General features: G+C 49.7%; 1 protein-coding gene across 1 annotated transcript in view; it reads right to left on the bottom strand.

Moving 5' to 3' along the window:
* Positions 1 to 6,937, bottom strand: part of LOC112237209 (IQ motif and SEC7 domain-containing protein 1-like) — a 129,695-nt gene extending 122,758 nt beyond the window's left edge. The window contains 2 exon segments of the mRNA XM_042323740.1: positions 5,890 to 5,984; positions 6,913 to 6,937. Of these exon segments, the coding sequence (XP_042179674.1) occupies positions 5,890 to 5,984; positions 6,913 to 6,937 (120 nt within the window).
* Positions 6,938 to 13,079: the final 6,142 nt, after the last annotated feature.

The raw sequence follows: 13,079 nt of genomic DNA, 5'->3' as shown, positions 1-13,079 counted from the left end.
CACCCCATCATCTCTCCTATTTCAACAACACCCCCACCATCTCTCCTAGCTCAACATCACCCCCACAATCTCTCCTAGTTCAACAACACCCCCACCATCTCTCCTAGTTCAACAACACCCCCACCATCTCTCCTAGTTCAACAACACTCCCATCATCTCTCCAAGTTCAAAAACACCCCATCATCTCTCCAAGTTCAACAACACCCCCATCATCTCTCCTAGTTCTTCACCCTCACCATCTATCCTAGTTCAACAACACCCCCACATCTATCCTAGTTCAACACCCCCGCCATCTCTCCTAGTTCAACACCCCCACCATCTCTCCTAGTTCAACACCACCCCCACCATCTCTCCTAGTTCAACAAAAAAACACCATCTCTCCAAGTTCAACAACACCCCCACCATCTCTCCTAGTTCAACAACACCCTACCCATCTCTCCCAGTTCACCAACACCCCCACCATCTCTCCTAGTTCAACAACACCCTACCCATCTCTCCTAGTTCACCAACACCCCACTATCTCTCCTAGTTCAACAACACCCTACCCATCTCTCCTAGTTCACCAACACCCCACTATCTCTCCTAGTTCAACAACACCCTACCCATCTCTCCTAGTTCACCAACACCCCACCATCTCTCCTAGTTCAACAACACCCTACCCATCATCTCCTAGTTCACCAACACCCCCAACATCTCTTAGTTCAACAAAACTTCAATCATCTCTCCAAGTTCAACAAAACTCCCATCATCTCTCCTAGTTCACCAACACCCCACCATCTCTCTAAGTTCAACAACATCCCCACCATCTCTCCTAGTTCAACAACACCCACACCATCTCTCCTAGTTCAACAAAAACCCACTCTCTCTCCTAGTTCAACAACACCCCCACTCTCTCTCCTACTTCACTAACACCCACACCATCTCTCCTAGTTCAACAAAACCCACACCATCTCTCCTAGTTCAACAAAAACACCATCGGCGCCGGATGTTTACTTCCGGCGCCGTTCAGAGATGGCCGCCCATCTCTCGCGTTCCTAGGAAACTATGCAGTTTTTTTCTCCTAGTTTTTTACGTGTTATTTCTTACATTAGTACCCCAGGTCATCTTAGGTTTCATTACAGACATTCGAGAAGAACTACTGAATATAAGATCAGCGTCAACTCACCATCAGTACGACCAAGAATATGTTTTTCGCGACGCGGATCCTGTGTTCTGCCTTACAAACAGGACAACGGAGTGAATTCCATGCAGCGACCCAAAAAAACGACTCCAAAAAGAGGGAAACGAGGCGGTCTTCTGGTCAGACTCCGGAGACGGGCACACCGTGCACCACTCCCTAGCATTCTTCTTGCCAATGTCCAGTCTCTTGACAACAAGGTTGATGAAATCCGAGCAAGGGTAGCATTCCAGAGGGACATCAGAGACTGTAACGTTCTTTGCTTCACGGAAACATGGCTCACTGGAGAGACGCTATCCTCCGGTGCAGCCAGCGGGTTTCTCCACGCACCAACGCGCCGACAGAAACAAACATCTTTCTGGTAAGAAGAGGGGCGGGGGCGTATGCCTTATGACTAACGTGACATGGTGTGATGAAAGAAACATACAGGAACTCAAATCCTTCTGTTCACCTGATTTAGAATTCCTCACAATCAAATGTAGACCGCATTATCTACCAAGAGAATTCTCTTTGATTATAATCACAGCCGTATATATCCCCCAAGCAAACTGGAAACGATTTATCCGGAGGCTGCATTCATTGTAGCTGGGGATTTTAACAAGGCTAATCTGAAAACAAGACCCCTAAATTTGATCAGCATATTGATTGCGCAACCAGGGGTGGAAAGACCTTGGATCTAACTTCCGCGACGCATATAAGGCCCTGCCCCGCCCCCTCTTCGGAAAAGCTCAGCACGACTCCATTTTGTTGATCCCTGCCTACAGACAGAAACTAAAACAAGAGGCTCCCACGCTGAGGTCTGTTCAACGCTGGTCCGACCAAGCTGATTCCACACTCCAAGACTGCTTCCATCACGTGGACTGGGAGATCTTTCCTATTGCGTCAGATAACAACATTGACTAGAATACACTGATTCGGTGTGCGAGTTCATTAGAATGTGCGTTGAAGATGTCGTTCCCATAGCAACGATTAAATCATTCCCTAACCAGAAACCGTGGATTGATGGCAGCATTCGTGTGAAACTGAAAGCGCGAACCACTGCTTTTAATCAGGCCAAGGTGTCTGGTAACATGACTGAATACAAACAGTGCAACTATTCCCTCCGCAAGGCTATTAAACAAGCTAAGCGTCAGTACAGAGACAAAGTAGAATCTCAATTCAACGGCTCAGACACAAGAGGCATGTGGCAGGGTCTACAGTCAATCACGGACTACAGGAAGAAATCCAGCCCAGTCACGGACCAGGATGTCTTGCTCCCAGGCAGACTAAATAACTTTTTTGCCCGCTTTGAGGACAATACAGTGCCACTGACACGGCCTGCAATGAAAACATGCGGTCTCTCCTTCACTGCAGCCGAGGTGAGTAAGACATTTAAACGTGTTAACCCTCGCAAGGCTGCAGTTCCCAACACCCCCAGCCGCTCCCTCAGAGCATGCACCCAGACCAGCTCGGTGTGTTTACGGACATATTCAATCAATCCCTATACCAGTCTGCTGTTCCCACATGCTTCAAGAGGGCCACCATTGTTCCTGTTCCCAAGAAAGCTAAGGTAACTGAGCTAAACGACCAGCATCCCCTAGCACTCACATCAGTCATCATGAAGTTCTTTGAGAGACTAGTCAAGGACCATATCACCTCCACCATACCTGACACCCTAGACCCACTCCAATTTGCTTACAACACCCCAAATAGGTCCACACACGATGACAAGACATCTGCAAGTTCAACACACTGCACACTGCCCTAACCCATCTGGACAAGAGGAATACCTATGTGAGAATGCTGTTCATCGACTACAGCTCGGCATTCAACACCATAGTACCCTCCAAGCTCGTCATCAAGCTCGAGACCCTGGGTCTCGACCCCGCCCTATGCAACTGGGTACTGGATTTCCTGACGTTCCGCCCCCAGGTGGTGAGGTTCAGGCAACAACATCTCTCCCAGCTGATCCTCAACACTGGGGCCCCCAAGGGTGCGTTCTGAGCCCTCTCCTGTACTCCCTGTTCAGTTCCACGACTGCGTGGCCACGCACGACCCAACTCAATCATCAAGTTTCGGACGACACAACAGTGGTAGGCTTGATTACCAACAACGACGAGACGGCCTACAGGGAGGAGGTGAGGGCCCTCACCAGTGTGGTGTCAGGAAAATAACCTCACACTCAACGTTCAACAAAACTAAGGAGATGATTGTGGACTTCAGGAAACAGCAGAGGGAACACCCCCTATCCACATCGATGGAACAGTAGTGGAGATGGTAGCAAGTTTTAAGTTCCTCGGCATCACATCACAGACAAACTGAACTGGTCCAGTTCACACAGACAGCATCGTGAAGAAGGCCAGCAGCGCCTCTTCAACCTCAGGAGGCTGAAGAAATCTCGGCTTGTCACCAAAAGCACTCACAAACTTCTACAGATGCACAATCGAGAGCATCCTGGTGGGCTGTATCACCGCCTGGTACGGCAAGTGCTCCGCCCTCAACCGTAAGGCTCTCAGAGGGTAGTGAGGTCTGCAACAACCATCACCGGGGGCAAACTACCTGCCCTCCAGGACACCTACACCACCCGATGTTACAGGACATCAACCACCAGCCACTGCCTGTTCACCCCACTATCATCCAGAAGGCGAGGTCAGTACAGGTGCATCAAAGCTGGGACCGAGAGACTGAAAAACAGCTTCTATCAAGGCCATCAGACTGTTAAACAGCCACCACTAACATTGAGTGGCTGCTGCCAACATCTCTCCTAGTTCACTGACACTGACTCAACTCCAGCCACTTTAATAATGGGAATTGATGGGAAATGATGTAAATATATCACTTGCCACTTTAAACAATGCTACCTTATATAATGTTTACATACCCTACATTATTCATCTCATATGCATACGTATATACTGTACTCTATATCATCGACTGCATCCTTATGTAATACATGTATCACTAGCCACTTTAACTATGCCACTTTGTTTACATACTCATCTCATATGTATATACTGTACTCAATATCATCTACTGTATCTTGCCTATGCTGCTCTGTACCATCACTCATTCATATATCCTTATGTACATATTCTTTATCCCCTTACACTGTGTATAAGACAGTAGTTTTGGAATTGTTAGTTAGATTACTTGTTGGTTATTACTGCATTGTCGGAACTAGAAGCACAAGCATTTCGCTACATCTCTCCTATCCTCGCATTAACATCTGCTAACCATGTGTATGTGACAAATAAAATTTGATTTGATTTTTATCTCCTATTTCAAAAAAACTCACATCTCTCCTAGTTCACCAACACCCTCACCATCTTTCCTAGTTCACCAACACCATCACCATCTCTCCTAGTTCAACAACACCCCCACTATCTCTCCTAGTTCACCAACACCCTCACCATCTCTCCTAGTTCAACAACACCCCCACTATCTCTCCTAGTTCACCAACACCCTCACCATCTCTCCTAGTTCACCAACACCCCCACTATCTCTCCTAGTTCACCAACACCCCACTATCTCTCCTAGTTCAACAACACCCCACTATCTCTCCTAGTTCAACAACACACCCCACTATCTCTCCTAGTTCACCAACACCCCCACTATCTCTCCTAGTTCAACAACACCCCACCATCTCTCCTAGTTCACCAACACCCCCACCATCTCTCCTAGTTCAACAACACCCCCACTATCTCTCCTAGTTCACCAACACCCCACTATCTCTCCTAGTTCAACAACACCCCCACTATCTCTCCTAGTTCAACAACACCCCACTATCTCTCCTAGTTCACCAACACCCCCACTATCTCTCCTAGTTCAACAACACCCCACCATCTCTCCTAGTTCAACAACACCCCACCATCTCTCCTAGTTCAACAACACCCCACCATCTCTCCTAGTTCAACAACACCCCACTATCTCTCCTAGTTCAACAACACCCCCACTAGTTATCTCTCCTAGTTCAACAACACCCCACCATCTCTCCTAGTTCAACAACACCCCCACTATCTCTCCTAGTTCAACAACACCCCACCATCTCTCCTAGTTCAACAACACCCCACCATCTCTCCTAGTTCAACAACACCCCACTATCTCTCCTAGTTCACCAACACCCCACTATCTCTCCTAGTTCAACAACACCCCACTATCTCTCCTAGTTCACCAACACCCCCACTATCTCTCCTAGTTCAACAACACCCCACCATCTCTCCTAGTTCAACAACACCCCCACTATCTCTCCTAATTCACCGTCTGTTCTGTTTACAAAACTACTCTGTCCTCCAGCACCTCTGCATCAGTTAGGATGACATCACTATATAAGAGAGAGAAAGCAGCTGCTGCAGTCCTCTCATCTAGCAACCTGCATCACCAAGCCTGCAGCACACAAACGTTCACACACACACACACCTACCTCTCACTCTATCCGCCGTCCAGACGACCACATGCAACATAAGAGCTAAATCACTAATATGCCGGTAGAATCCCGGAAAGAGAAGTAGACAGTACAGGGTTAGGGTACAGGCAGTGACACAGCATCTCTAACAGAGAGACTGTCCATGAGGACAGACAGACAGCTTCATTGCCCAGAGTCCACCCTTCACAGTCAACTACAACATCCGTCTCTGTCGGTCTGTCTGTCAGTAAGACTGGCAGAGCACTCAGCCCACCCTGCCTCCTCTCTTTCTCGCTCGCTCTCACTTCCTCCCACAATTGTATCGTCTCACCCTCTCCTTCATGGTCTGCTGAGCTCCTCTCTCCTCCCTCCTCTCCTCTCTGTGTACTGCTGAGGCTGAGTGTCCACTGCTGGAGCTGCTACGGTCTGGAGCCCAGTGAGAATCAACAGGGGGGGCTGGGCTGAATGACGGAACAAGCTGGGCTAAATGACTGGCTGGGCTGGGCTGAATGACCGGACAGGCTGGGCTGAATGACTGGACAGGCTGAATGACTGGCCAGGCTGGGCTGAATGACCGGCCAGGCTGGGCTGAATGACCGGCCAGGCTGAATGACTGGACAGGCTGGGCTGATTGACTGGACAGGCTGGGCTGAATGACCGGACAGGCTGAATGACTGGACAGGCTGGGCTGAATGACCGGACAGGCTGAATGACCGGACAGGACAAGCTGGACTGAATGACCGAACAAGCTGGGCTGAATGACCGAACAAGCTGGGCTGAATGACCGAACAATCTGAGCTGAATGACCAGACAGGCTGGGCTGAAAGACCAGACAGGCTGGGCTGAAAGACCAGACAGGCTGGGCTGAAAGACCAGACAGGCTAAATGACTGGACAGGCTGGGCTGAATGACCGGACAGGCTGGGCTGAATGACCGGACAGGACAAGCTGGGCTGAATGACCGGACAGGACAAGCTGGACTGAATGACCGAACAAGCTGGGCTGAATGACCGAACAAGCTGGGCTGAATGACCGAACAATCTGAGCTGAATGACCAGACAGGCTGGGCTGAAAGACCAGACAGGCTGGGCTGAAAGACCAGACAGGCTGGGCTGAAAGACCAGACAGGCTGGCTCTGAATGACCAGACAGGCTGGGCTGAATGACCAGACAGGCTGGGCTGAATGACCAGACAGGCTGGGCTGAATGACCAGACAGGCTGGGCTGAATGACCAGACAGGCTGGGCTGAATGACCAGACAGGCTGGGCTGAATTACTGAGGTCATTCTAGCTGTGGCTGGATCACTGGCTAGGCTGGGTGTAATGGCTCCTAGGTGACAGCTCTCTGTCCCTGACCTCTGTTGCCATGCTGCAAGGTCATGGTTGTTTTCCCCAGAAACCCAGCCAGCCTCCTGCTAGGGGAGAGAATAGAGCTAGGACACAGGACCCAGGAGGGGTGGTGCTAGGACACAGGACCCAGGAGGGTTGGTGCTAGGTCTAGAGCTGGGAATTAGGAGGGGTGGTGCTAGGTCTAGGTCTAGGACCCAGCAGGGGTGGTGCTAGGTCTAGGACCCAGCAGGGGTGGTGCTAGGTCTAGGACCCAGCAGGGGTGGTGCTAGGTCTAGGACCCAGCAGGGGTGTAGCTAGGTTTATGACCCAGGAGGGGTGGTGCTAGGTTTAGGACCCAGGAGGGGTGGTGCTAGGTCTAGGACCCAGCTGGGGTGGTGCTAGTTCTAGGACCCAGCTGGGGTGGTGCTAGGTCTAGGACCCAGCAGGGGTGGTGCTAGGTCTAGGACCCAGCAGGGGTGGTGCTAGGTCTAGGACCCAGCAGGGGTGGTGCTAGGTCTAGGACCCAGCAGGGGTGGTGCTAGGTCTAGGACCCAGCAGGGGTGGTGCTAGGTCTAGGACCAGAGCCAAGGGAGGGGAGCCAACCAGCAGTGTTCTCTGTTTTTGGTGTTAATCTGATACAGAAGGTCTCAACCTGACAAAACCAGAAAAAGTACCATATGCATCTGACTCTTTCTTTAAAGATTAAACCAACATAGGATCCCAGGTCTACATCAATATTGAAAAACAACCAATCAACTAACCAAAAAGGCCTCAGATACTGTAAGTAACCACATCACACAGCTACTTCTACTCCAGTCCTCACATCCCAACTCCATTAGTAATGCAGACTTACAGTTGAGGCTGTAGAGGTATGAAGACAACCTGAATATCCAGGGAATATCATCCTGGTTGTATACTGACCAGGAGGAGTGTCCTCTGTCACCCTGCCATTGCACCGAGGAACCTCTCTAGAATGCCTGGGTGTGTGTGGCATCTACGTGCCGTTAAAGAGAGTTTATGTCTGTTCAGCACATGTACGGTTCTAGCTAGGATTATGGTTAATAGCCTTAGTGAGTGATGGCTATTCCGACACCGACAGGTGGCCTCCTGATTAGCTCAAGTTCAGCTTTACTGCTAACACACAGTGTTAAAACCTACCCTTCTTCTGATTAACTCAAGTTCAGCTTTACTGCTAAAACACAGGGTTAAAACCTACCCTTTCTTGCTAGCCACACATGGTGGAGAGCACACAGACAGGGTGCGTTTGAGTGGTAAGCCGAAAGTTTCCGGCTGTAGACCGACGTGGACAAGTAAAGTCAAGCGGGGTACGTATCCGCCAGTCTGGGGGGGTACGTATCCGCCAGTCTGGGGGGGTACGTATCCGCCAGTCTGGGGGGTACGTATCCGCCAGTCTGGGGGTACGTATCCGCCAGTCTGGGGGTACGTATCCGCCAGTCTGGGGGTACGTATCCGCCAGTCTGGGGGTACGTATCCGCCAGTCTGGGGGTACGTATCCGCCAGTCTGGGGGTAGGTATCCGCCAGTCTGGGGGGGTACGTATCCGCCAGTCTGGGGGGTACGTATCCGCCAGTCTGGGGGTACGTATCCGCCAGTCTGGGGGTACGTATCCGCCAGTCTGGGGGTACGTATCCGCCAGTCTGGGGGTACGTATCCGCCAGTCTGGGGGTACGTATCCGCCAGTCTGGGGTACGTATCCGCCAGTCTGGGGGTACGTATCCGCCAGTCTGGGGGTACGTATCCGCCAGTCTGGGGGTACGTATCCGCCAGTCTGGGGGTACGTATCCGCCAGTCTGGGGGTACGTATCCGCCAGTCTGGGGGTTACATATCCGCCAGTCTGGGGGTTACATATCCGCCAGTCTGGGGGTTACATATCCGCCAGTCGGGGGTACATATCCGCCAGTCCGGGGGTACATACCCGCCAGTCCGGGGGTACATATCCGCCAGTCTGGGGGTACATATCCGCCAGTCTGGGGGTACATATCCGCCAGTCTGGGGGTACATATCCGCCAGTCTGGGGGTACATATCCGCCAGTCTGGGGGTACATATCCGCCAGTCTGGGGGTACATATCCGCCAGTCTGGGGGGTACATATCCGCCAGTCTGGGGGTACATATCCGCCAGTCAGACAAGTCCTGCTGTTTGGAGGAAACACAACAATGGCAGAACCAGGATGGTGCCGACAGAGATGGTCACCTCACTTCAGGTCCTTAGGAAACTATGCAGTAATTTGTTTTTTGTGTATTATTTCTTACATTGTTAGTTCAGAAAATCTCAAGTGTTATTATATACAGCCAGGAAGAACTATTGGATATAAGAACGACGTCAACTTACCAACATTATGACGAGGAATATGACTTTCCCAAAGCGGATTGTTTGTTCGTACCTTCACCCTGGACATGGGATCTTATCCCAGAGGCCGACCCAAAACAATGTGGTCGCCGCAGGAGAGGCAGACGGAGCAGCCTACTGGTCAGACTTAGAAGGCGAGCACACCATCCACCGCTTCCGAGCATATTACTCGCCAATGTCCAATCTCTAGACAACAAGGTGGATGAAATTAGGGCATGAGTTGCCTTCTAAGATACAGAGATTGTAACATTCTTTGTTCACAGAAACATGGCTCACTCTGGATATTTTGTCAGAGTTGGTACAGTAACCCGGTTTCTTCATGCATTGCCCCGACAGAAAAACACTTCTCTCTGGTAAGAAGAAGGGTGGGGGTTTATGCCTTATGATTAACAACTCATGGTGTAATCATAACAGCATTCAGGAACTCAATACCTTCTGGTCACCTGACCTAGAATTCCTTACAATCAAATGCCGACCGTATTATCTACCGAGATAATTATTTTAGATTATAGTCACAGACGTGTATATCCCACCCCCAAGTAGATACCTCGACGGCCCTGAAAGAACTTCACTGGTCTCTATGTAAACCACATATCCTGAGGCTGCATATATTGTAGCTGGGGATTTTAACAAAGCTAATCTGAGAACAAGGATTCCTAAATTCTATCAGCACATCGAATGCGTGACACGAGCTGGTAGCATTCTGGAAGCATTCTGGACCATTGCTACTCTAAATTCCGCGAGGAATACAAAGCCCTCCCCTGCCCTCCCGTCGGGGAAATCTGACAATGACTCCATATTGTTGCACCTAGCCTATAGACAGAAACTAATCAAATCAAATCAAATCAAATTTTATTTGTCACATACACATGGTTAGCAGATGTTAATGCGAGTGTAGCGAAATGCTTGTGCTTCTAGTCCCGACAATGCAGTAATAACGAGCAAGTAATCTAACTAACAATTCCAAAAAAAAACTACTGTCATACACAGTGTAAGGGGATAAAGAATATGTACATAAGGATATATGAATGAGTGATGGTACAGAGCAGCATAGGCAAGATACAGTAGATGATATCGAGTACAGTATATACATATGAGATAAGTATATAAACCAAGTGGCATAGTTAAAGTGGCTAGTGATACATGTATTACATAAGGATGCAGTCGATGATATAGAGTACAGTATCAACGTATGCATATGAGATGAACAATGTAGGGTAAGTAACATTATATAAGGTAGCATTGTTTAAAGTGGCTAGTGATATATTTACATAATTTCCCATGATTAAAGTGGCTGGAGTAGAGTCAGTGTCATTGACAGTGTGTTGGCAGTAGCCACTCAATGTTAGTGGTGGTTGTTTAACAGTCTGATGGCCTTGAGATAGAAGCTGTTTTTCAGTCTCTCGGTCCCAGCTTTGATGCACCTGTACTGACCTCGCCTTCTGGATGGCAGCGGGGTGAACAGGCAGTGGCTCGGGTGGTTGATGTCCTTGATGATCTTTATGGCCTTCCTGTAGCATCGGGTGGTGTAGGTGTCCTGGAGGGCAGGTAGTTTGCCCCCGGTGATGCGTTGTGCAGACCTCACTACCCTCTGGAGAGCCTTACGGTTGAGGGCGGTGCAGTTGCCATACCAGGCGGTGATACAGCCCGCCAGGATGCTCTCGATTGTGCATCTGTAGAAGTTTGTGAGTGCTTTTGGTGACAAGCCGAATTTCTTCAGCCTCCTGAGGTTGAAGAGGCGCTGCTGCGCCTTCCTCACGATGCTGTCTGTGTGAGTGGACCAATTCAGTTTGTCTGTGATGTGTATGCCGAGGAACTTAAAACTTGCTACCCTCTCCACTACTGTTCCATCGATGTGGATGGGGGTGTTCCCTCTGCTGTTTCCTGAAGTCCACAATCATCTCCTTAGTTTTGTTGACGTTGAGTGTGAGGTTATTTTCCTGACACCACACTCCGAGGGCCCTCACCTCCTCCCTGTAGGCCGTCTCGTCGTTGTTGGTAATCAAGCCTACCACTGTTGTGTCGTCCGCAAACTTGATGATTGAGTTGGAGGCGTGCATGGCCACGCAGTGCACAACTAAAACAGGAAACGGCGGAAACGGCGGTGCTCAGGTCCATCCAACGCTGGTCTGACCATTCGGATTCCGCGCTTCAAGATTGCTTCAATCATGTGGACTGGGATATGTTCCCGGGTAGCCTCAATAACATTGCATAACAATGCACTGACCTGGTGAGTGAGTTTATTAGCAAGTGAATCGGTGACTGACTATTTAAACCTTCCCTAACCAGAAACCGTGGATTGATGGCAGCAAAAGCGCGAACCACTGCTTTTAATCATGGAAAGGCAACTGGAAACATGACCGAATACAAACAGAGTATCTAGTCCCTCCGCAAGGCAATCAAACAAGAAAAGCGTCGGTATAGAGACAAAGTTGAGTCGCAATTTAATGGCTCAAACACGAGACGCACGTATGTGGCAGGGTCTACAGTCAATCCCGGATTACAAAAAGAAAACCAGCCCTGTCGCGGAAATCGACGTCTTGCTCCCCTACAAATTAAACAACTTCTTTGCTTGCTTTGAGGACAATACAGTGTCACTGACACAGCCCGCTACCGAAGCCTGTGGACTCTCCTTCAACGTGGCCAAAGTGAGTAAAATATGTAAACGTGTTCACCTTCACAAGGCTGCCGGTCCAGATGGCATCCCCAGCCACGTCCTCAGAGCATGCGCAGACCAGTTGGCAGGTGTGTTCACGGACATATTCAATCAATCCTTATTCCAGTCTGGGGTGCCCACATGCTTCAAGGGGGCCACCATTGTTCCTGTTCCCAAGAAAGCTAAGGTAACTGAACTAAATGACTACCGCCACATAGCCCTAATTTATGTTATCATGAAGTGCTTTGAAAGACTAGTCAATGATCATATCGCCTCCACCCTACCTGATACCCTAGGCCCACTCCAATTTGCTTATCGCCCAAATAGGTCCAGACGACGCAATCGCCATCACACTGCCCTATCCATCTGGACAAGAGGAATACCTATGTAAGAATGCTGTTCATTGACAACAGCTCAGCATTTAACACCATGGTATCCTCCAAACTCGTCATCAAGCTCGAGACCCTGGATCTCAACCCCGTCCTGTGCAACTGGGTCCTGGACTTTGACGGGCCGCACCCAGGTGGTGAGGGTAGGAAACAACATCTCCACCCCTTCTGAACCTCAACACTGGGGCCCAACAAGGGTGTGTTCTCAGCCCTCTCCTGTACTCCCTGTTCACCCATGACTGCGTGGACATGTACGCCTCCAACTCAATCATCAAGTTTGCAGACGACACCACAGTGGTAGGCTTGATTACCAACAACAATGAGAAGGCCTACAGGAAGGAGGTGAAGGCCCTTGGAGTGTGGTGTCAGGAAAATAACCTCTTACTACTCAACATCAACAAAACAAAAGTAGATGATCGTGGACTTCAGGAAACAGCAGAGGGAGTATCCCCCCATCCACATCGACAGGACAGTAGTGGAGAAAGTTTTAAGTCCCTCGGCGTACACATCACGGATAATCTGAAATGGTCCACCCACACAGACAGCGTGGTGAAGAAGGCACAACTGCGCCTCTTCAACCTCAGGAAGCTGAAGAAATTTGGCTTGTCACCTAAAACACACAAACATTTACAGATGCACAATCGAGAGCATCCTGTCAGGCTGTATTACCACCTGGTACGGCAACTACTCCGCCCACAACTGCAAGGCTCTCCAGAGGGTAGTGAGGTCTGCACAATGCACCACTGGGGGCAAACTATCTGCCCTCCAGGACAGGTACA

The sequence above is a fragment of the Oncorhynchus tshawytscha genome, linkage group LG07 (genome assembly GCF_018296145.1).
Source record: "Oncorhynchus tshawytscha isolate Ot180627B linkage group LG07, Otsh_v2.0, whole genome shotgun sequence".
In the NCBI taxonomy this organism is placed as follows: Eukaryota; Metazoa; Chordata; class Actinopteri; order Salmoniformes; family Salmonidae; genus Oncorhynchus; species Oncorhynchus tshawytscha.
The sequence above is the reverse complement of the archived record's forward strand: the minus strand, read 5'-3'. Positions and strand labels throughout refer to the sequence as shown.